The sequence below is a fragment of the Chiloscyllium plagiosum genome, chromosome 36 (assembly GCF_004010195.1).
Source record: "Chiloscyllium plagiosum isolate BGI_BamShark_2017 chromosome 36, ASM401019v2, whole genome shotgun sequence".
Lineage (NCBI taxonomy): Eukaryota > Metazoa > Chordata > Chondrichthyes > Orectolobiformes > Hemiscylliidae > Chiloscyllium > Chiloscyllium plagiosum.
In genome coordinates, this window is record NC_057745.1 from 12,550,229 (window position 1) to 12,576,122 (window position 25,894).

At 40.9% G+C, this 25,894-nt stretch overlaps 1 protein-coding gene across 10 annotated transcripts in view; it reads right to left on the reverse strand.

The window, feature by feature from the left end:
- Positions 1–25,894, reverse strand: part of igdcc4 (immunoglobulin superfamily, DCC subclass, member 4) — a 142,826-nt gene that overhangs the window by 45,625 nt on the left and 71,307 nt on the right. For all 10 annotated transcript variants that reach the window (XR_006309473.1, XR_006309472.1, XM_043677317.1 and 7 more), the window contains 5 exons: positions 15,407–15,541; positions 7,463–7,618; positions 6,597–7,007; positions 5,258–5,422; positions 2,428–2,562 (listed from right to left, as the gene is read on the reverse strand). Coding sequence is in view for 8 of the 10 variants with exons in the window: in XM_043677317.1 (XP_043533252.1) it covers positions 2,428–2,562; positions 5,258–5,422; positions 6,597–7,007; positions 7,463–7,618; positions 15,407–15,541 (1,002 nt within the window). In the remaining 2 variants the exon portion in view is untranslated. The remainder of the gene's footprint in view (positions 1–2,427; positions 2,563–5,257; positions 5,423–6,596; positions 7,008–7,462; positions 7,619–15,406; positions 15,542–25,894) is intronic.

Consider the following 25,894-nt stretch of genomic DNA (forward strand, 5'->3'; position numbering starts at 1 on the left):
TCTGCAAATTTACTGACCCACCCTTCGACTCCCTCTTCCAAGTCATTAATAAAAATTACAAACAGCAGAGGACCCAGAACTGATCCCTGCGGAACTCCACTTGTAACTGGGCTCCAGGCTAAATATTTACCATCTACCACCACTCTCTGACTTCGACCGGTTAGCCAGTTTTCTATCCAACTGGCCAAATTTCCCTCTATCCTATACCTCCTGATTTTCCGCATAAGCCTACCATGGGGAACCGTATCAAATGCCTTACTAAAATCCATGTATACTACATCCACTGCTCTACCCTATTGCAAATCCCTAGTTGCTTTTAGAAGGTGGTGCTGAGGTGCTTTCTTCAATTGCTGCACCTCATGTGGTGTAGGTGGATCCACAATGGTGTTAGAAGTTCCAACATTTTGACTCAGCATTAGCTTTGCAGTTGCAAGGCAGCATGGTGTGTCACTTGAGGGAAACTAGCAGGTGGTGGTATTCCCATGTGATCTGTTACCCTTGACAGTGTAGTTGATACAGTGTGGATTTAGAGGGTACAATCAAGGGAGCTTTGGTATGTTGTTGCAGAGAATCTTGTAGATAATACACTGAAGCTACTGTATATAGTGGTGCAGACAGCAAATGTTGAACATCCAACCAAGTGGTCTGCATTGCCTTGTACGGTGTCAAGTTCCTTAACTATTGTTGACTGCACTCATCGGGCCAGTGGATAATATTCCATTACACTTCTGACTTGTGCCTTTTAGACTGCGCACAGGTTTTGAGGAGCCAGGCAGTGAATTACTCACCACAGAATTCCTAACCTCTTTCTTGTTCTCTCAGCCACATTATTTATATAGTTAGCCTAGTTCAGCTTCTGGTCAATGGTAACCCCCAGGATGTTAATAGTGGTGACTCAACAATGATAATGCTAATTGTCAAGAACCAGTCATCTGATTCTCTCTTTTTGGAGATAGTCACTGCTTGTCACTTAGGTGGCATGGACATTACTTCCCTGTAATCCCTAATGGGTTTCTTTATTCATGCATAACCTAAGTTGATGGTATTTGGGATATTCTGTCCATTTAATGGGTAGAAGAAACATAACTCAGCCTGCTCTGTGACATGAAATCATGTTATGAATATAAACCTAAAACATCCAGTATAATTCAAATATTAGTACTGAGATTCTCCAAGGAAGTTTCAATTCAGTTCAATATAGTGGCAGCATAGTTCAAAGTCCAAATGATACTCACAATTGCTTTTAGCATATTCTCAGTATTTTATCTGAGTCAGTGAGAGTAATGTTCTAATCCCTAGCAGCGAATGTAGAATTAAACTAGCAATACAAAGCAGTCAAAACAAGATAATTAGTAGCACGGAACTGAAAGATAAGAAGCAAAGCTAATTAAACCAAAAAAAAATCACTCTGGGATAGCATTGTTGTCACGCAACCAAGCTTATAATCTGGAGGCCTGAATTAATAATTTGAAGACAAATTCAAATCCTGCCATGGCAGCTGGGGAATTTATATTCAATTAATCTGGAATTAAAAAATGGTATTCATAATTGTAACTGTGAAAGCACAGAACTGTAGTTAAAAACTCATTTCGCTCACTAATTGCTTTTTCAGCAAGGAAGTCTGCCACCTTATCCAGACTGACCTATATATGACTTCAGAACGATGCCAAAACTTTGTTTCACTGGCACATGTGTTTAAGTAATAGGGTTATGTCACCAAATTCTACTGCAACATAGCTATGTGATGAGAAGTCTTAATTTGCACGCATTATTGGGATACGTTGTGAATTTTGGGATTTTGAAGTAGTCATAATGTTGGCCTCTTTTAAATGCCAATACTGCGATATAGCTTTAAGACATAAACTGAAGTTATAATCAGGTTGGTGTTCCAGACATCAGGTGTTTCAGGGCCTCCTGCCAAAATATAGGTCACTGTTAGCAACTAGAAGGGATGCCAAGACTCTAAGGCTGATTGGCTTGATTGTTGTGGCAAAGCTAAAACATTCTTCCTATTAGCCAAGCATTGCAAATATTTAATTCGAACTTGTTAGTTGTGCTAACAAAGGTGCATATACCTGGAATAGGAGTATACCTGCAAAAAGAGTATAAAAATAGGGGTGCATCACTGAGGAATTGTCATTTTCCAAGTGACAGTATTTGTCACAGGATTCTTGCTGGGACAGTGTGTTAGGAATTGCCACTTACAGGAAAGTTAGGATTTGCTTAGGACACTGGCAATTGACAGGCATTTATGTTGGGTTGAGGGCTCATCGTAAGAATCAAGTTGCAAGTTGAGTAATTGTCAGTCTGCGGAATGCAAGACGAAGTTAGCAATTGGGCCATAGTAATTATTGAGTAATCAAAATAAACACTTTACATTTTCAAACAGTATAAGTGTCAGAATTCTGCCAAGCAAGGACTACTTACCTCCCTTTAATGTGCAATAATCAATGCGATACTTGGTTACTTTACCATGGCTGAGCTCTGGAGAAAGAGGAAGCCATGATACCCGTATATTAGACAAGGTGGGAATTGACGACAGTTGAGGAGCAGTACTTGGGACTGTTGACAGATTCAACAAAAAAGTAATGTCAATTAGAATATCAGGACTTAAGGCAGCAATTCACAGAATATATTCAGATTACGTAAACAATGAAACAGAGCTCAATTCCAACAATAATTCAAAGTCAATTATTGCATAAAGAGTTTCCATATTCTCTTCAATATACTTAAATACATCCATAGGGCAATAATACCCCCTCTCCAGATACAGGGAAAGAAAACCTCAACACCTAAACAATCACTTAACAGAGGACCAAAATACCCATAATTAATTATTCCAAACTGCCCAGTCAATATGTTAAATGTACCTAAAAGATGTAGAAGATGAAAATAAAACCTTAGGTTGTGACAGAAGGGGAATTTAACAACTTAAAAACGTTGTCTGTCGAACCCACGTTCAAATCTCACCAGCTCCAATTCAACAGGTTAAGTACGGAAAAAAAAGATGTGGTTTTTGGAGATGCCCTCCTTGTCCTTCCGCGTCACGTTGAGGGGTGTCCCCATGAGCTGGTGCTGTACACCATCCATTTCTCCTCCTTTGGCCATGCTCAGGCATGCTTGGCCAGTGGGTGACAGGGATCACGACTGGAGGACTCTCTATATGGAAGTCCTAACTGTGCAACTGCAGGTTAAGTTTGTTTTTGGACTCCCAAACAAACTGTATATTTTATAGTGTTGTGGATTCAGTGGACCATGAGTATGTTAGCTGTGGGAGATTGCACCCCATGTTTAATTATTTTTTAAAAAAACTTATTATTGTTCTTTTGGTTGTATTCACCTCCACCTTCTGATCTTTCTGCTTCAATGCAGAAGGTAGCAGGCAAGTCAGATGACCTCCACTTGGGTCTGTGCCTGGGGCAGGCTAAAGTAACCATTAACAGGTCCAGGCAGCGGACCATGCAGCAGGTCATAGTTGCTGACTGTCTGCCTCTCCTCAACTGCTACATTCATGTCTGGATGTCCTTAGAGGGAACAAAGAACACACAATACCCGAGAGGCATTTAGAGAAACGCGTGCACTGCATGGATTGGTGCATTATTTCCCTTGCTAACTCCATTTTAATTTAGTCTTTTCCATCACTTCCCACCCTCTCTTGTTTTTATTGTTGTTACATTGTCCCTGATGGGCAGTACTTGTTAATTGGTACTGCTTAGTTGTTTTATTTAGTTAATTTGGTGGTGGATTTCCAAACAAAAAAAGGCTGGATTCTCACTTGCTCCAGAGGTGTAATAACACATCTGGACAGGTTGATCAGAAAAATAGCTGGATTCTCAAGAGCTTTTGTAGTGCAGTTGTAGTCTCCCTACCTCTGAGTTGAAGGCCCTTAGTCACATCCTACCAGCTCCAGAGATGCATCATAATGAGACTCATAATGTGACTCAACAGACCTAAAGTATCAAGCAAAATATCAACTGCCCTGGAGATATGTCCTAATGTGTCCAAACAGGTTAAATCAATGTTCCCTCTAATTTTAGTTATTCCAGCACAGACTTTCAAGTATTATGCACAGAATCTTTAAACCAGTGTTGATGTCATACAGCAGAGAATGATGGAGTGCACATAAGAATTTCTCAGCTACCGTACTGATTAAAGGGAAGATTGGTGGAAACCAGTGTTTGTGATAAATGATCAATTCCAGAGCACGGTGACCCAGATTTTGCAATGAACTGTGAAACATTAATTTTCAGGGCATATAGAGAGACCAAATTAATATTTCAGATCATCTGAACCTGGAGGATCACTGACCTGAAGCATTAATATTTTCTCTCTCTGAAGATCCTTCAGACCTGTTGAGCATGTATGTTTTGTTTTAAAACCTGAATAAACAAATTCTATATCATAAAAGTAATCAAGATTCTTCATGCCATAAATCTGTACAGACTGCAATAGGGAAGCCTTAATGTTTTTTTGTCCACTTTAGTACACAACTATCACATATATAACAGCTACTTTATATCCTGCCATTTAATGCAATGCTGAGAATGAGTGAGATATTTGTACAGAGAAGGGAAACCCGGGCAAATCTCTGTATTTAAGTAAATTTGCATCTGCTGCAAGTAATTGCTTGTTTTATTCTTCATTAATCTGAGTGCTGATGACTGTGTTTACTTCAAAATCTGGATCAGAATCTAAGTTAACATTTAATCGCAATATTGAACAAGTGCCATGCTGGTGGTTATGTAAATTTAGCATTGGACATTAAACTAAAGGTCCCATCCAACCTCAAATGGATGTCTATTAGTATTATTGATAAAATATCCATTTTTCCAAAAGCATTTTAAATTAATTTCACATAATCAATTGCTCTCTGTCTCCACAAAATTAGACAGATAGATAATAAGCTAAGTTTATTCAGGTTCCTTCAAATAGTCTGTTAATTAGGATTGTGTTCCTTCTCAGAATATGGGTCAGCCCTGAATTATCAGTATATAAAGGCACACATACAATGGGCCAATTCATCATCACTTGTCCTTTTATTTGCATGATTCTGTACTTAGTTAACTATCAGTGCATTTTTGTAATCTTATTTGAAGAGAGAAACTTACATATTCCAAGAAAGTGCTTCATTACGATTTGATAAAGGTAACCTTTATGCATGCACCTTTCAATACCCTGACAGGATCATACCATTGGATATGATAAATGTTCATCATTTTTAGAAGAACAATGTAAATACATTACCCATAGTCCTTACCATCTTCCATAGTTTGCACAATCACAGAACGAGAGGTCCGACTGGCACCAAGTTGGGAGTAAGCAACAACATAAAAGGTATAATTAGTGTTTGGTTGCAAGTCTTTTACTTGAAGGTCTGTAGTGTCATTATTCACTGCAAACTGGTATTCAACATTGTTTGTACCTGCAGAAAAGAGACCATGTAACCAGGGATTGAACTTATCAATGAGGAACAGCAAATATTATAAACACAAATGAACTATAATATTGAATTGCATTTGAACTACTTGAGGGTCAGTTTGTAATTTGGTTTAGCATGAACCTGAGATATATGTGAACCTTACAGTAAATTGTTAAATACACTGAACAACAATGGGAAGAGAACTGGATAGAATTTTTCATTAATCAAAATGACACTTTGTTAGTATATCTACCATGTTGATGATTGATTCCATCTTAATATTACGTGCAAACTTAACAATTCTTTAATTTTCCAAAAGGTTACCACAGGATCAAGGCTTTTAGATCTGAATAAACATAGCCAATATCAAACTGACAGCTTTACTATTTCTATAGTACTGTGTGCTCTGACGTCTATGACAGTTAAGGTGAACACAATTTCTACGAAATAATTGATATATATTGTTTCTTGTTAACTGGATCCAACATCGCATCTTGGCATAAATAACCCATTCTGAGCTTAAAAATATGTTGCTGGAAAAGCGCAGCAGGTCAGGCAGCATCAAAGGATAAGGAGAATCGACGTTTCGGGCATAAGCCCTTCTACAGTAATGAGCCCTTCTCATTCCTGAAGAAGGGCTTATGCCCGAAACGTCGATTCTCCTTCTCCTTTGATGCTGCCTGACCTGCTGCACTTTTCCAGCAACACATTTTTAAGCTCTGATCCCCAGCATCTGCAGTCCTCACTTTCTCCTAGATGAATAACCCATTGCAGTAATTACACTTCAATTCCACTTTTTACAGATATATTTTGCAGAATATATGAAAATTAATTATACAAAGTAGCGTTTAATTGGACAAACAATACATCTATTGAAGTACTTCATTCTTCAAACAGGGTTCTTTTACGTTCTAGTGCCCAAGAATATCCCTTTAGCATTATGAGGACAACAAACTGACACTTGAAGCAATTCAATAGCACAGCTAATTGGATAAACTAACAGCACCCAGTGCCTAGTAATCTACTTGAAAGCTTAATATTTACCTTGGCTTTATAGAAGTAACCTTTAAAATGCCCCAGATATCTAAGAACTAATTTGTTGGTTTCAGAAAAGTTAATACTATAGCCTGACTGTTTTATGCACAGACCAAACACAAAATAAATTTTGAGCACTTACCTACTGCCTTTTGATAGTGAAGGGAAAATCCAATAATCTGTTCACTGTTGTGTTCAGGGCGTTCCCAAGATACCAAGATTGAAGTACTTGATAAAGGCGCAGCAGACACGCTTTTGGGAGCACTCGGCAAACCCTCTCGAATTGTCACAGCAAGTTTGGCTGTAGTGCATGCCATTCCAAGACTATTCTCTGCAATACACTGGTAGTAAGCAGCATCCTCCAGTCCAATTTGATTAATCACTAAACTGCCACTGCTCTGGATCTTCACACGTCCATTGGACATAATGTCCTCTCCGTTTTTCAGCCAGCGAATTCTCGGAGTAGGTTCACCTTCAGATTTACAGGCAAATCTAGCAGTGCTAGCTCGAATCCGAGAAATTGTCTCAGGAAATTGTGTAATCATTGGTGGGGCTGAAAAAACATGAATGGAATTTCATAAACTTTTTCCAACAATGAAATGTTAACATTCCATTGTAGATTCACAGAGTAATCTTTCTTTCTAAAGTTTCCAATGTGAAAATAGCAGCACTATGTCAAATCTTCATTTATGTATAGAACTCTGGAATAAAATGGGGAACATAAGCAGTTAAAAAATGTGATTGTATTTTTCATTAACATGCATTACAACAATTTATTTTTTGAACACCAATTTTCAAAATAGGCTGCATCTAACAAAATGGGAAAGTATTAAAATGAATTGTAAAATTTAACTTAAACACAAGCAGCTTTCTTTAGATCATAATGAGTATACTTATATACATCAACTCACCATGCATTTGACTCTGGGCTAACATATTTCGTATTTCATACAACTGAAATTAAATTGTGCTTTACATAATAGCATGCAAATGCAAACTCAAACAAACCCAGCACTCGTAACTCGGCAGCAGCAGTGACAAACTGTCGTGTCCGGGGTTTATTGGCACGGCAGACATATACGCCAGAATGATATTGCTGAGCATGTGCAATCATAAGGTTTGCCCTTCCAACTACGATGACATCTGTAGCAATGGGTTTACCATCTACACAAAAGAAAATTGTAGTTAGTCAGTTACTGACAAAGCAGTTTATTCCACAACTTGTTGGAATAAGCTACTGCAATAGACAACAATGATCAATTGCCAATTCCAAATATCTGACATTATGGAAGATTAAATGAGATATTAAAACCAGTTAGCTCATTTAATGTTCCGATATTTTCAACATCATATAGGAACTATTTGAAAAGATAACTGGACAAGGAAAAACAGAATTCTACAGACTTGACTGTTGGCTCATGATATCCAAGTAGTATTGACCTCTACTTACGTCAAATAACAAAAATGAACAAAGAAAATTAAAGCACAGGAGCAAGCCCCTTGGCCCTCCAAACCTGCGTTGATCCAGATCCTCTATCTAAACTTGTTGCCTAATTTTCTAAGCTTCTGTATCCCTCTTCTTCCTGCTCATTCATGTATCTGCCTAGATACAACTCAAATGACACTATCGTGTCCACCTGTACCACCTCCGCTGGCAATGCTTTCCAGGCACCCACCACCCTCTGTGTAAAGGAACCTCCCTCAAACTTCTCCCCTCTCACCTGAATTCATGACCCCTAGTAATTAAATCCCCCACTCTGGGAAAAAGTTTCTTGCTATCTACCCTGTCTATACCCCTCATGATTTTGTAGACCTCAATCAGGTCCCCCCTCAACCTGTCTTTCGAATGAAAATAACCTTAATCTCCTCAACCTGTCTTCATAGCTAACACCCTCCATACCAGGCAAAATCCTGGTGAACCTCCTCTGTACCTTCTCCAAAGCATCCAAACCCTTTTGGTAATTTGGCAACCAGAACTGTATGCAGTATTCTAAATGTGGCCGAACCAAGTCCTATACAACTGTTGAATGACCTGCCAACATTTGCACGGAACACCCCGCCTGATGAAGGAAGGCATGCTGTATATGCCTTCTTGACCACTCTATTGACCGGTGTTGCCACCTTCAGGGTACAATGGACCTGACCACCCAGATCTCTCCATACATTATCTTTTCCCAGAGTGTTTCCATTCACTATATTGAACAGATTGAACTCCATCTACCATTTCTCTGCCCAAATCTATCTTTATTCTGCTGATTCTCTGACAGTCCCCTTCACTATCTGTTACTCCACCAACCTTAGTTTCATCTGCAAACTTGCTAATCAGATCACCTATACCTTCCTCCAGATCAATCTACTTCATTCATGCCAATTGTAAGAAGGCAATTATTTACTGGACATAAAAGTTGCATTTGCATCCATGTTTTGTGTGTAATTAAATAATACATAAAAATAAAATGCAGAGCTGTCTTATTGCATTTACTGTAGTGAGCATCAATATCTTCAAAATATATTTGTATTTGAACATCATTCTTTAAAAATCAGGATGACATATACCTTTTAACTGGCAGGTTCTAAGAATATTACCTTTCAGCAAGAATAAACGCTTTAATTTTCTGGGCACAATTTTTAGGGAGAAGTACAGAGTTATCAGCAGCTATTACGAAAGTTATTCTGATAGTTATGTAGTTAACTTAGTGTTTCAATGTATGCCCAGGATCATGTTACATGGCTCCAGTAACAGATAATGGTAGTGCACTGTGATAGGTTAATTAAATCACAGAGATGAGTAATGCTGAAGATGATGGTGTTGTAAAGTGATAGGTTAAGCTGTGATGGAAAGAACCAGTGTGACAGATGACTATTAGTTTAGAAAGACAAAGAAAGCCAGCATGATTGGCTATGCTAATATTATCCGATAAGTACGGGACCAACAAATTGTCTAAACTGGAGGAGAACAAAGAGCTTGTGGGGAGTTAGGGAAAACATTTTGTTGGATCCCCCAGCTTTTATTTTGCAAGATTAAAGTTTAATTTTATGAAGGATTTTCTGCATCTCCTGGTAATTTTTTATAGAACATTCAGTGATTCTTCCACAACACTTTTCAACATAAATCGTGATTTTACAAATCAGGATTTGAGTTGATGAGGCTTTTTGCAGTTGGGTTAACCTTCAATGCCTACACTTTTGATTGGCTGGACAAAGGTTTTTAATTGACATTTGACGAACTAAACTTAAATTAATAACAGAGTCATAGAGATGTACAGCATGGAAACAGACCCTTCAGTCCAGCCCGTCTATGTCGACCAGATATCCCAACCCAATCTCTCCCACCTGCCAGCACCCAGCCCATATCCCTCCAAACCCTTCCTATTCATATACCCATCCAAATACCTCTTAAATTTTGCAATTGTACTAGCCTCCACCACTTCCTCTGGCAGCTCATTCCATACACATACCACCCTGTGTGTGAAAAAGTTGCCCCTTAGGTCTCTTTTATATCTTTCCCCTCTCACCTTAAACCTATGCCCTCTAGTTCTGGACTCCTCCACCCCAGGGAGAGACTTTGCCTAGTTACCCTATCCATGCCCCTCACAATTTTGTAAACCTCTATAAGGCCACCTCTCAGCCTCCGATGCTCCAGGGAAAACAGCCCCAGCCTGTTCAGCCTCTCCTTATAGCTCAAATCCTCTAACCCTGGCAACATCCTTGTAAATCATTTCTGAACCCTTTCAAGTTTCACAACATCCTTCCGATAGGAAGGAGACCAGAATTGCAAGCAACATTTGAACAGTGGCCTAACCAATGTCCTGTACAGCTGCAACATGACCTCCCAACTCCTGTACTCAGTACTCTGACCAATAAAGGAAAGCATACCAAATGTCTTCTTCACTGTCCTATCTACCTGCGACTCCACTTTCAAGGAGTTATGAACCTATACTTCAAGGTCTCTTTGTTCAGCAACACTGCCTACGACCTTACCAGTGAGCCTGACCAGCTTACCCTTTTATTCCTGATGAAAGGCTTTTGCCCGAAACGTCGATTTTGCTGCTCGTCGGATGCTGCCTGAATTGCTGTGCTCTTCCAGCACCACTGATCCAGAATCTGGTTTCCAGCATCTGCAGTTATTGTTTTTACCTTACCATTAAGTATATAAGTCCTGCTAAGATCTGCTTTCCCAAAATGCAGCACCTCGCATTTATCTGAATTAAACTCCATCTGCCACTTCTCAGCCCATTCGCCCATTTGGTCAAGATCCTGTTGTAATCTGGGGAACCTTCTTCGCTGTCCACTACACCTCCAATTTTGGTGTCATCTGCAAACTTACTAACTGTACCTCTTATGCTCACATCCAAATCATTTATGTAAATGACAAAAAGTAGAGGACCCAGCACCGATCCTTGTGGCATTCCACTGGTCACAGGCCTCCAGTCTGAAAAACAACCCTCCACCATCACCCTCTGTCTTCTACCTTTGAGCCAGTTCTGTATCCAAATGGCTAGTTCTCCCTGTATTCCGTGAGAGCTAACCATGCTAATCAGTCTAGATCACATCTACCACTCTGCCCTCATCAATCCTCTTTGTTACTTCCTCAAAACAACTCAATCAAGTTTGAGAGACATGATTTCCCACGCACAAAGCCATGTTGACTATCCCTAATCAGTCCTTGCCTTTCCAAATACACGTATATCTTGTCCCTCAGGATTCCCTCCAACAACTTGCCCACCACTGCTCACTGGTCAGGCACACTGGTCTATAGTTCCCTGGCTTGTCCTTCTTAAACAGTGGCATCACTTTAGCCAACCTCCAGTCGTCCGGCACCTCACCTGTGACTATTGATGACATAAATATCTCAGCAAGAGGCCCAGCAATCACTTCTCTAACTTCTCACAGAGTGCTAGGGTACACCTAATCAGGTTCTGTGTTTCTCCATGGATGGGTTCACAGAGTAATATTATAAGGTTATTGTAACCAGTATTAAACAATACATAATTTAAGCCACTGGAGATCTCAAATGAGAACTGTAAGTCCCCCAGCACAGGCAAAAATTCAGAACTCTTCTTGTAAATCACTAAACCTTTTCTGCATATTATATTTGCAACTGAAGTGATTATCTTGTCAATTTTGCTTTTACTGCACATTATTCAGAATACCACTTTCATCACAGTAAAGGTTTTACTGCCATATCGTTTTTTCTGTATTTGACTTGGAACACAATCACAAATGTTTTTGATTTGGAGATGCTGGTGTTGGACTAGGGTGTATAAAGTTAAAAATCACACAACACCAGGTTATAGTCCAACAGGTTTAATTGGAAGCAAATGTTTTTGACTCCCTATAAGCACGTTAGTAACTGCATGAATGTTTTGAGAATGTCAGGATTTCAATAGTCAGGAGTACCTAACACACTTGAAAATCAGTGCTGCAGAGAATAACCTGGAGTACAAACATTATGGATTGAGAGAGCAATACATAGTTCTACTCAGAGTTTAGCATGTCCCACTTAAAAAACAAACTACAGCTCTAGTAAGGATAAACAAAGCATTGTAGCAAGGTGATGGATACCTTGGCTTCTCAAAAAATTTGAACATGCTGATATGAGGTCGGCAGAACACTCTATGCCAATCTCTGAATGAAGCTGTTATCCATGTGATTGAGAATTCAAATTAAGATCATAGTGTTTTCGGATAACAAATCACTCGACTCATCTCAACTTTGCTCAACAATAATAAAGTCACAGATGTGCCTTTTCCAGCATATTGCTCTTTGCCAATAAAGTGCTTCATAATCTGCTACCTATTTTCTCTTGTCTGCCGCCCCAGTATTCTGGAGGGATTTTAGAATTATCTTTAAACCACCTGTTCAGACATGTTTGGGCAGCACGGTGGCACAGTGGTTAGCTCTGCTGCCTCACAGCGCCAGAAACCCTGGTTCAATTCCCACCTCAGGTGACTGACTGTGTGGAGTTTGCACGTTCTCCCCGTGTCTGTGTGGGTTTCCTCCTGGTGCTCCGGTTTCCTCCCACAGTCCAAAGATGTGCAGGTCAGGTGAATTGGCCATGCTAAATTGCCCGTAGTGTTAGGTAAGGGGTAAATGTAGGGGTATGGGTGGGTTACGCTTTGGTGGGTCGGTGTGGACTTGTTGGGCTGAAGGTAATCTAATCTAAACTCCGGGGCAGGTGGGACTTGAACCCAAACCTCCTATTCCAGGAGGTAAGGACATTACCAGTACACCACAAAAAAACCTTTTCAGAAACTTTATGTTGACTTTGTCTATTCCATTACATTTTTTAATTGACCTGTTCCCACATGGCGAGTTTTGAGAAAATTTGTAGCTCAGGTTGAGGTTCTGGATGTAAAATTTGCTCGCTGTGCTGAAAGGTTCATTTTCAGACATTTCGTCACAATACTAGGTAACATCATCAGTGAGCCTCCAGTGAAGCACGGGTGTTATGATCCGCTTCCTATTGATGTAGGAGAGTTACACACTGCAGCATGGAGGAACTACGAAGAGCAGAGGAAAATCACCGATACAGCGTATTCTAAAAGAACGGGTAGCCAATGAACACAGTCCATCGATTTCTCAGCAACAAACCCAAACAAGCAGACAAAAACATCCAGAAATCCGAGCCACTCTCCCCTACATCAAAGACATTTCAGGAAATCACTGCCAGACTACTCAGACATCTTGGCATCATGGTAGCCCACAAACCCATCAACACACTAAAACAGCAGCTAATGAATTTAAAACACCCTATACAGACAACAAGCACAACAAATGTCATTTACAAAAACATTGCAAGAACTGTAACAAACACTACATTGGACAAACAGGCAGAAAACTAGCCACCAGGATACATGAACATCAACTAGCCACAAAAAGACATGACCCACTATCACCAGTATCCTTACATGTGATGAGGAAGGACACCACTTCGACTGGGACAACATATCCATCCTAACACAAGCCAAACAGAGACATACATGAGAATTCCTAGAAGTATGGCATTCCAACCGGAACTCTATCAACAAACACATTGACTTAGACCGCATTTACCACTCTCTGAGAAAAAAAAGCAGTAAAATGACATCACCACAGGAAATGACATCACCAACTCTCGGAAACCTAAACATAAACAGAAGCAGGTCATAACACCAGTGCTTCGTGGGAGGCTCACTGATGATGTTACCTCGTATGGTGACAAAACATCCGAAAATGAATCTTCCAGCTTGCAAGCAAACTTACACCCTGTTCAGACAGGTTATGACATACCTTTGGAGCAGGTGGGACTTGAACCTAGGGTACTGACACTACCATTGCAGCACAAAACCTTCATCCCAATAAGTATCACTTACTTAAAATGACCAATATTGCAACTAAGAAATCTTACCTTAAATGTTAATTGTTTAAATTAAATATATACAAATGGAAGATGGCTGTCTAAGCAAATTAAGTGAACTACAATTTAAAAGGCGGTCAACTAATCAATTTGTTAATTTGATTATTGTTTGCTTCAAAGAATAAAATGAGACACTAGCCCTTTAAAGAATTGGTAATTCATTAATTTGGTCATTTGCATTTAGTTTGCTCCTTTAAGAGTGATGGGGTGATTTACTCAAAATAGTACAAAGAAATGTTTATTGACATTGGTGGGAGAAGTACAGTGAGGAGTTCTTCACTCATCTTACTTCTGATCTCCCACAACTGTGAAGTTTGGCTTTTGATCTCCTCCATTAACTGTCTGAAAGAAATTTGTCATTAACACTCTATAACAACCAGATCATACCTCATGTGCAATATGAACATAACACTTCACAGTTTCAATACGCAAGATTTTACAGAGCTATTCTGAAATAGTCCTACATCTGCGAAGGTTCAGTACCTAAGAATACCCATGAATGATGAAATATACAAGTGCGGAGCTCGTTTAAAGTAGGTTAAAAATAAGTTAAAAATTATGGATAAGAGATTTTTGCCTGCCGATGTTGATTTTTATTGTTATTTTTTGGCACGGACAGGCAAATTTACAATTTTTGATTTTGTGGATATACAGAGGGTATACAGTAAGCAAGAAAATACAAGTTTATATTTATAAATCACCTTTTACATATTAAGGATTTCCCAAAGTAACTCAATCAATGCATTACTTCACATGTACTGTCACTATTATGTAGACAAACAGAATTTCTCTTTGAGAGGTCAAACAATTGCAATAAAATAAAGGACAAATTAACCGATTTTACTATGATGGATAAATATTAATCAAGGAAAAAGGAAAATACCCCTGTTCTACTTCATCCACCTTAACAACCAAACATTTCAATGTAATATCTTATCCAGACACAGTACCTTGGACAACACAGCAATTCTTCTGCGAAGTATCTGAAGTGTCAATCCAGATTATATTCTAAAAACCTACAATGAGGTTTGAACTCATGACCTCCTAAACAGAGGTACGTTTGCTAAAAGATCCAACTTGAGACTACAGTATACTTCTAAGGTAGAATGTTTATTATTTGTATTCTCAGAAAATAAATAAAGTTTGTAGAAATTCAGCTGCTAATCTTTGAGCTCAACAATTAGTTTTGAAGGGTCACTGTTTGGTCTCTGAAGATGCTGTCAGATCTGCTGAGTTTCTCTGTAATTAATTAGCAATTTCTGTAATTATTAGAGTGCACTGATCTGAATGAATCAACACATCTATCAAATTTCTTGGAAGTTTGATGGGATAGGAATAAAGAAAAAGAAAATTCTTAACTAGAATGGGAATGATACTTAAGGAAAATTATAAGCTACAGAAACCAGAGTTTTGAGATATGAATGGTGTATGTCCTTCTCAATGTCAAAACCAATTGTATTGCTCTAATATTAAACACAGTTGTCTTTAAGTAAGGCCTCAAACCGCTTCACAAATTGACTTTATTTCTATTTTAAATTTTAATTTCAACTCACCCTCACGAATCCAAGAAACAAATGGTGTTGGATCAGCATATGCCAAGCACTCCATAATGGCACTTTGACCAGCAGTAACAGTCACATTCTTTGGGTGGGCAATGATGACTACATCCGTCGGTACTGATTTAATTCCTAAAAAAAAATAGTTGGACTCAACAGAAAGGCCAACAAATTAATTCCAAGTGGTCTTTTAGGTAAAACAAATTAAGAACTTAATTAGTTGACATGGATGCAATGATCTTACCTTTTTCAAATGTTTACAGAAGTGCATACATTTCCTCCCCCAACACCTTCATCAAAAGTTCTTATATTGTGCATCATTGCATGCATCAATGCTTTTAAACTTGCTCAACATTCTTACAAGCGCTCGCAGAATTTTTAATCCCCACGTTATCAATTATCACTTCTGTGCTTCCAACACCACTTGCAAATGCCTCAGCGTTTGCTAATTTTTAAAATCCCCATGTGTTATCGCTTATCACTTAGGTTCTCCGAAACTCCACTTGTAAAATCCTCAACTTCTTAACACCACAAAAGCTATTAAAGAATTATGATGTTTTTAATTTATGCACCGCATCTTTACAAGCATCTATTGCATGAAATATTTCTCCAGGACGACAAAACCTTTCCCCAAAGCTGCAATTTCCATTACCTATCAAACTGGAAAACTGCCATTTTTCTGCTGTTAAACACTGGATCAGTACCACCACTTTGCATAAATATGACTTTCTGGAGGAATAAAGTTTAACTTTTGACAAACCCATTAACTCTTACAGATTGTTTCTGCTAGTCTCTGAAACCCAACAATACAGCAAAGTAAAACACAATGTGCACACAGACTGCTTCCTCCCTCCTTGAGGGAAGAAAACAAATATATTTTCTATTCTGCAAAGGGACAATCAGATATTATTTCTGGGCAGCACAATTATTCTTTCCAATTCCTTAAAGACTACGTTTCTTTAAGCATCCACAATTTTCAAAGTGCATATTCACACATAAACTATCAGCATTGTATACCTCCCATCCATCACTGATTGACACACACATATTCAATTTAAAGCTACCATAACATGACAATTTCACTTTTTAAAACAAATAAACTTCAACCTAATAAAGGCAGTTTTCTATACAAGATCATTGCAGATACAACAAAATTTTCAGTATAAGTACGTAATAACAAAGAGGAAAAGGTTTACTAGTCCATACAGTTTGCCCATTACAACCATGAAATTTGCGCAAGGACAGGGGTTCAGGCAGCTTGTTTGAACAGTGGATTATGTTAGCAGATTTGCAAGCAAGGCCAAAATGCTTAGGTAGGACACTGTTTACAATTTCATCTAGTACGGGAGCCAGGAATAGATGCTGTATGATCAGTTTAGTGAAAACAAGGCAAAAACAGCAGCCAGGCTCATAGAATCATACACAATAGAAAAGGCCATTCACCCTGCACCGGCGAAAACTATTCTGTTCTGAGGAAGGGTCACCGAAATGTAAACTCTGATCTATCTTCACAAATGCTGCCAGACCTGCTGAGCTTTTCCAATAACTTTTATTTTTGATTTATAGCATCTGCAGTTCCTTTGGTTTTGTAGATCAACACTGATCCCACTTTCCAGCATTTGACCCATTGCCTTGAATGTTGTGACATTTCAAATGCTATTACAAATACCTGCCTCAACTATCCTCCTAGCCTGTGCAATCCAGATTTCTATCACCTTCTGAATGTAAAACCTTTTCTTCCACTCCCCTCTAAACCTCCTGCCTTTCACCTTAAAAATATGCTCCCTTGTCACTAACCCGAAGGGGAACAGCTGCTTTTTATCCGCCCTGCCCATGCCCCTCAATCGTATTCACTCTCATTCCTGATGAAGGGCTTATGCCTGAAACATCGATTCTCCTGCACCTCGAATGCTGCCTGATCTGCTGTGCTTTTCCAGCATGACACTCTTGACTGTGGTCTCCAGCATCAACAGTCCTCACTTTCTCCTCAATCAAGTCCCCTCTCAGTCTTCTCTGCTCCAAAGAAAACAACCTGAGCTTATCCGAGTTAAGTGCCCCATCCACAGTGTGCCAGCTTTCTACAGCTTCAACATAATCTCCCTGGTCTAAAATTTTATTTTACCGATTTTCTAATCAACCTTTTCACAGACGTTACTACACACCTCCGAAGTAGTTGATACTTGAATCCAGGCCTCCTGGTCCACGGGCAGGGACATTACCACTCCCACAAGAGGGTCACCCTGCTCTTATAATCTATGCCATTACTGATAAAGGCAAATGGCCCGTATGACTTCCTAACTACCCTAGTAACCTGACCTGCCGACTTCAGGGAACCATGGTCAATCAGCTCAAGGTCCCTCTATTCTTCTGAGCTTCCTAGTGTCTCGTCATTCATTGAGTATGGGCTTGGCTTGTTACTTCTTCCAAAGTGCATCACTTCATACTTATCAGAGTTAAATTCTATCTGCCACAGATCTGCTCAGCTGACCAATCCTGATGCATCCACTTGTAACCTAATACTTTCCTCCTCACTGTCACATCTACAAATTTACATATTATCCCCATACATCTTTTCTATATCATTTATACAGATTTCTATATTTTAATATTTCTATATCATTTACATATATCACCAACAATCATTGGACAAGGTGAACTCAGAGGAGGGCAGTTGGTTTCAGCTGATGATTTGTTGTGGATAAATTAAGCCAGGGTTGTCTTTACTTTCCAAGATATACTCGGTGCACTTATATTAGAGGAAAGCAAGGTCCATTGGAGTTTCATATGTTCCAGCCAGATTTGATAATCAACTCTTCAACAAGGTGTGCACAATGAATATTTATATCTGTGTCTACCGGATCCAATGAGTGAAAAAACATTAATGGCTGAATCTTATGTTGTTTTAACGAAATGTGAATTGCACAGCGTTTTGGATGTGCTTTCCACTATAAGGCCGAGTGATACTTCACACTGTACCAAATGCGACTCATTAACTAGCCATCACATCCCTATGACACTCCTCACATCCAATTCTAGTCCCAGCTTACCACATGCTGTTCCCAGTCAAGTCACTCACCAGATATCCACCTAAAGACCGAAATTCCTTGGAGTTTTAAAAGGCTGCTGTGCACTGGCATTTCTGAAGGTGCCCTCTTAATCAAGGGCATTTCCAGAAAATGTTGGAAAAGGGAAAGATGGCACTGTGATTCTCCAACAGAGACGGCACGGTGGCACAGTGGTTAGCACTGCTGCCTCACAGGGCCAGAGACCCGGGTTCAATTCCCGACTCAGGCGACTGACTGTGTGGAGTTTGCACATTCTCCCCGTGTCTGCGTGGGTTTCCTCCGGGTGCTCCGGTTTCCTCCCACAGTCCAAAGATGTGCACTTCAGGTGAATTGGCCATGCTAAATTGCCTGTAGTGTTAGGTAAAAGGGTAAATGTAGGGGAATGGGTGGGTTACGCGTCGGCGGGTCGGTGTGGACTTGTTGGGCCGAAGGGCCTGTTTCCACACTGTAAGTAATCTAATCTAATCTAATCTAATCTAAAGTAATCTAATCTAATCTAGAACGGGTGAGACCTGGAGGATTTGGTTGGGAAGATAGTGTAAAGAGGAATCCTCTACCCAGAGGACCAGCAGAGGAGGCAGCACAACTACACTACAGCAGAAACAAAAGTAGGAATTGCCAGAAAAGCTCAGCAGGTCTAGGAGCAGCATCTGTGGAGAGAAATCAGGATTAACGTTTCAGAACCGAGGAACAGTCACCCGACCTGAAACATTAACTCTGATGCCAGACCTGCTGAGCTTTTCCAACAATTCCTATTTTTGGTTCTGATTTGCAGTTCTTTCCATATTTAAACACCAAAGCAGATGTGCCCTACGTGGCCACTCTAGTCAGTGCTGTCTCCAGAGTCTGGCTTACCAGAGGTGCAATAAGGAGGTCAATAATGACTCGCATACTAATACTCTTTGTTACCTACAGTACCCTTGCTTGGTTCTTTACATGTTGCCCAACCTCCCAAACCACTAAGCACGCATGTTCTCAAAAGAGTTCCCCATCACCAAGCCCACTTGCACCAGCTCTGACAACTGTGTCACCTACTTTCACCTCATTCAATTCCTCCCTTTCTCTCAATACAGGGGAAAATAGCCCGCAGCACGGCAATAAGAGCCTGTATGGGTATGGGGGGGGGCAACACACTCGAAGACAATCAGGATCACTCCTGCAGGAAACATTCATGTACCACCAAGTACATTTCATTTCACTACAACTCTCACAGTAATCTTTTTAGTATCATTCACACCATTTCTAACCACTAATCATGGCACGTCTCTCTCATGTCTTGCACATGCTGCCAGCATCACTGTCACAATCTCAGTGAAATGATCAGTTCCAGTAGAAGCCAATTCCTTGGCCTCAAGAATGACAGTACTGAGGTCTCAGAAGAATGCTAGCCTTAGAAAATATGGAATCACAATCTGATGAGCATCTCACTATGACAGCTCTACAGATACCTCGGATAAAACTGGCCAGGTTGCTAAAGGACTGCCAGAGACCAGATAGCTGCTCAGCTCCAGGCAGTAAAGGGACTACAATGTCGGAAATCAGGGACTTTATTCACATGCACATGGAGGAACAGGAGCAGCAAACATACATAAGATACAATTGCCTTCATTTACCAGAAGCTGCGGTCCAGCCAGACATGCAAACCCCTGGCTGCCTCTATGGACAGTAGCCAGCTGCCATGGACAGCTAGGTCCAACACCACAAGTCTGCTGAAAACGCACACACAACTGTACTCGATCGCTCCTGCCAGTGGTCCTCAGAACTGAAAGCATGGCAACAGGTGGCAAGGACTCCAATAGGAATTCCTGGTGCCCCTTCCTCACAAATAGACAGAGGCACCCATTCAGAGGTGGAACCATATGTAGCACCACCACCAGCAGTCCCACTCCCGACGTTTCCATCCTGGACACTCTAAAGGTAGCTGGCCTCTCCACCCCCTCACAGCCAGCCATCTTCAAAACTTAGAATTTCATGCAAAGGAAAACTGAGTTGCCTCTAGCAAGAGGATGTTTGGCATGTTTGACTCGTCCACACACAAACATGCCTGGGGTCACCCAATCAAACTTCCAAGACCAATATGCTCCATTATGAAGAAGGCACTCTCCACTCCAGATGTGGAATCAGGGACTACACAAAGACTTACTGGTAGGAAGGTGACTAAGAAAAATTATTGATCAGACTATGAGGTGGCACAGGCAACAATGCTTTGTATATTATGTGGCGCTTTTTTGTATAAATGTCACTACTTTAACTTTACATTTGATGTTGCAGCATCTGGAAGCAAGAGGAATAGGGCATCTGGAAGCAATAGGAATAGCCCAACGGGAACTAATTAACAACCCAACTGCTCCTGTTAGTTCCATTGGACCTTATCCCACAATGTCTCTATTCTTTCTCTGGCCTCGGTGACTTAAAATTATTGGTTTGAATGAGTTGGTCAGCAAGGCCTGGGACAGTGCAGAGCAAACAGGAGGTCAATGTATGACAACATCCAGGGATTAGGGACCCTGTAAAGTCTTTGTCCTGTACAGAACATGGGTCTGTGTGTAATCTTGTTTTCTTTTAAATACCCCCATGCCAGTGGGCTTTTCCTATCCCCTTACTCACAGATCAAGGCACTTCTCCTACCCACTCAGAGGGTGATCACAGCTATTTTCTGCATACTTTTGATTTCCAGCATGATGAAGGTGAGCAATTCTTGACCAGTAGGTTCAAGCCTCCACCTCTACATGTCAATGAACTTCCAAAATTCCCACCCTTCCTGTGAACCACATAGACTTCACACTTCCCCAGGTTCCCAGCCAGCACATCTACGGGAGTCTGCATCTGCCCACCTTTCCACCCTAGTCCTTAGCACATGCAGTGACCATGTTAGATGTGGTCATACACTATCCAACCTGTCTGAAGCCAGGGTGCTTCTGACCATGGCGAAAAACCCTCTCACAAGACTCCCTTACCATCCATGATTTACTGTGTTCTCCCCTTGCACATACTTTTGCCCATTTTCACAGTTGTCATAACCCCTATTGCCCCAGCTTGTCATCCCTCGTCTCAAAGAATTATTGCCAAAGCCCCTTGGTGTGGCAGTAGCACCCTTGACCACCCCTCGTCAATCTCCTTTTGTCCTTTGTGAGAGGGCAGGCCTGCAGGACAGACATGGCTCACCTCTTTGAACACCCCAACTACACAGTCCCAGATAAGCAGCTCCCAAAATATGCCTAGTGTATATACAGTTCCCTGACTGTGTTAGGCCTAATGACCTATTACCTACCCACCCACTCACAATGCTTACTGTGTAAGCTGATGACTCACGGGAAAGCTAGAGACTGGCATAGTATACTGCCATACAGCAAGGCATATCCCCCTTAACAGAGGACTGCTGCCAGCAAGGCAAGTTGTCTTGCCTTGTGACTGCAATAAATGGCATGGGAAGACAAAGGCATGCATTGTACAATCATGCAGGCAGACACTAAGTGAGTGAGCAATAAGATAGCAAGCATGGGGGATCTAAGATGGCGGCGATCTGAGAAGAGCAGGACGGTCCTTTAACCCACCCAACCCAGGTCATCAGGATATCTTGGGGCGTTGGAAAGACTGTGGAGCCCCAAGAAACATTTAAAAATTGACGTACCTGTATTTTCAGCTGTCCAGAAATGCCTAAAAAGGGAGGAGGCGCATCTGAGACCGGGTCTGCAGCTCAGCTTGCAGCAGCCTGGGAGCCAATTACTCTCCAGGACCTGGTGAACCAGCTCTCGAAATCTCGCGAGATGTTGGGGAAAAAGATTGAAGAGAAGCTGGCTCCTGTCTCTCTCATGCTGCAGAAGCATGAGCAGCAGCTGGGAGACCTGGAGAAAAGGACGAATGAGGTGGAGCACAAGGTCACAGTGGTGGAAGCTGATGCCAGTTCATTCAAGGAAGAGATCCAAGCCCTGAAGACGCAGGTTCGTAATGTGCATGACCAAGTGGATGATCTTGAAAGCAGGGCACGAGAAAAAACATTCGGATCATCGGTCTGCCTGAAGGTAAGGAAGGTGAGCAGCCTGCAGAATTTGTTGAAGATTGGCTTCCGAAATTCCTTGACTTGGAGACCGGCATGAGAGGATTGAAGATAGAGAGGACTCACTGGGTTGCAGCGTGGAGGTCGGGTCTGGGTCAACGCCCTCGTCCTTTCCTGGTGCGGTTCAATCATTACCAGGATAAGGAGAGAGTCATGGAGGCTTCCAGACTCCAGGGGAAGGATCTAAAGGCCCTAATTTACGAGGGGTCTAAGATCATGCTTTTTCAGGACTTTTCAGCGGCGGTGATCCAGAAACGAAAATTGTATGATGGTGTCAAGAGAAGACTGAAGGAGCTTGGGATTCAGTACTCCCTGAGATATCCGGCAGTGCTTCGGATCACCGGAGATGGATTGACACATCGGAGAAGGCAAGAGACTTTGTGGACAAACTAACCTAAATTAAACAATTGTAGTATGTATAAATATCGTTGCTTGGGTATGCGTTTATCATTCTGTAAAAGAAATGGAGGAAATCCGGTTGGAACTTTGTTTCTCCCCCTTTTTTTTCCCTCTATTGATAATAATTTGGTTCAAACTATGTCTGGCGGTGGTTAAGATGTACATTTTAAATTTCTAAGTTAGGACATACCAAAGGATCAGTGGGGTATTTATTCCCCCTCTTTTTATAAAAGAATTTTTAAAATTCATATTGATATTCTACGGGATGTTTATTCGTTTTAGCTTGTGCTTGCGATGCAGCTCGAGCTGGGAGAAGTGAAGGTGGTTGAGATGGTTAGATGTCTATTTATGGGCAGTTCGGGACAGGTAGTTGCCACCTCCAGGCAGGGGGTGGGTTCCCCTATTCAGTGCTATTGGCGCTTTATATGTTGGTTTGTTTTCTGGTTTTTGTTGTTTTTTATTTTTAATAATTTTGTATAGTATGTTTGTTAAATGTAGTGGTTTTAGTTTATGTAGTTTTTATATTTGGTGGACTATGCGACACTAAGGCTCAACAATTTGTGGTTCAGGTTAAATGTAATTGCAGAAGATTATGGCTAATGATTTGATTAAATGGTGTAACTGGAATATCAAGGGAAGTCACTCACCAATTAAGAGGAAGAAGGTACTCTTGAGTCTTAGAAAGGAGAAGGTGGATATTGCTTTGTTACAGGAGACACATTGGATGACATGGAGCATCTGAAATCACAGCAGAATGGCTTTGACCGAGTTTATTTTTCATCATTTAATACCAGAAGTAGGGGAGTGGCTATATTGGTTAGGAAAAATCTCTCATTTAAATTGTTGGAATGTGTTAAAGACACATACAGGAGGTTTGTAATTCTTAAAGCAATGATAAATGGGGAAGAATATGGTATTTTAAATGTTTATTTTCCCCCAGCTCATCCTCTTAAATTCTTGGTAGATGCTTTTTCTAAACTGATAAGTCTCAAGTCTTGGCACATCATTATAGGGGGAGATTTTAACTGCCTCATGGACCCCAGAATACATAGGTTGCCTAAAGGTCCCTCGATACCCTCTGCACAAACTAAACAGTTATTGGGTTTGTGTGGGGAATTAGGTAGGGTTGGTGGATGTCTGGAGGTGTCTCCACCCGACAGGTAGGGATTTCACATTTTTCTCCAATCTGCATAGATGTCACATGAGGATTGATTATTTTTCTGACCCCTGCGGTAACCCTGGATCTGGTGACATCCTGTACGATTGGTAATTACCATCTCTGATCATGCTCCAGTGTACCTCATAGAGTCATGGTTAAGATTAAGGATATTACAGTGGATTCAAGGTACTGGTGAATGGACCCTTTTATTCTCATGGACAGTAAGTTTGTGGAGTATTTCTCTAGGGAATTTCGGGCATTCCTAGACATCAACATAGGCTCGGTTGATAGCTCATCTATTCTCTGGGAAACTGCCAAAGCTTATGCCAGGGGTTAGTTATTTCATATTCCACCAGTAGGAAGCGGCAGAAGGGTGAGCAGCAACGTCTCCTTGAAGCACGGTTGAAGGCAGCCGAGAAGGCCGATTTTGACAGACCCTCGTTGGTCAAACTACAGAGGATTACGGCACTGCGGTTTGCACTAAATTCCGTGCTCACACAGACAGCAAAGAAGGAGCTGGCTTTTACAAAGCAAAGGTTATACGAGCATGGTGACAAGCCAGGCAAATACTTAGCATACCTGCTAGAAAGAGAAGTGCCCCACAAACCATTACAGCAATTAGGGAAGGGTCTGGGAACCTAACATGTGATTCTAAAAAGATTAATGTGGCGTTCCAGAGAGTCTAAGTTATATCAGTCTGAGAATTGTGAGGAGGGGCAGGCCAAAATGGAATCCGTTTTTAGAGATTTGAAGCTCCTAGGTGAGACTCCCGAACAACAGTCCTTTCTCAATGCCCCATTATCAGAGCAAGAAGTACAGGAAGCTGCGAGGCAGCTTCAGAGTGGAAAGGTGCCCGGTCCTGATGGACTTCCCAATGAATTCTATAAGGAATTTATAAGTATACTGTCAGGCCCGATGCTGAATATGTTTAATGATTCATATAGTCATGATTGTCTCCCACCATGTCTGAGAGAGGCCAATATTTCACTTATCCTTAAAAAAGAGAAGGATCCGGAAGACTGTGCTTCATGCAGGCCCATCTCGCTCTTAAATGTGGACTTTAAGTTCCTCTCTAAGGCTCTCACGTTAAGACTGGAGACTGTGTTACCCTCTATTATTAAAGAGGATCAGACGGGCTTCATAAAGGGTCGCAGATCCTCCAATAACATTAGGAGGCTGCTTAATGTAATTCAAGCATGCCAACAGCAGTCAATACATGGATTGGTGATTTCTTTAGATGCAGAGAAGGCATTTGACAGAGTTGAGTGGCCGTACCTTTTCTATACTCTAGACCGGTTTGGTCTGGGCGAAGTTTTCATAAGATGGGTAAAGGTTCTCTACAGTGTGCCTCTCGCGGAGGTCATTACCAACGGGGTACGATCAAGCAATTTTAATATTTCTAGGGGCAGCTGGCAGGGCTGTCCCCTTTCACCATTACTTTTTACGTTGGCGATTGAACCGTTGACAGAGGCCATTCGTGGGGATCTCAATATATCAACTCCAGAAGTGGGGTCAAAATTACATAAGGCCTCGCTGTATGCAGACGATGTTCTAATTTTCTTGACAAATCCAGCAGTCTCAGTGCCTTGCCTGATACAATGCATTCACATGTTTGGCGCTTTTTCAGGGCATAAGATTAATTTTGCTAAATCAGAGGCTATGCCTATGGGTGGTCTTACAAAAGAGTTGGCTCTTGAGAGTGACTATAGATTCCCATTTAGGTGGTCACAGGGGGGTTTTGTGTATTTGGGGCATATTCATTACTCCAGTTCTGGATTGGCTGTTCAAAACCAATTTTACTCAAT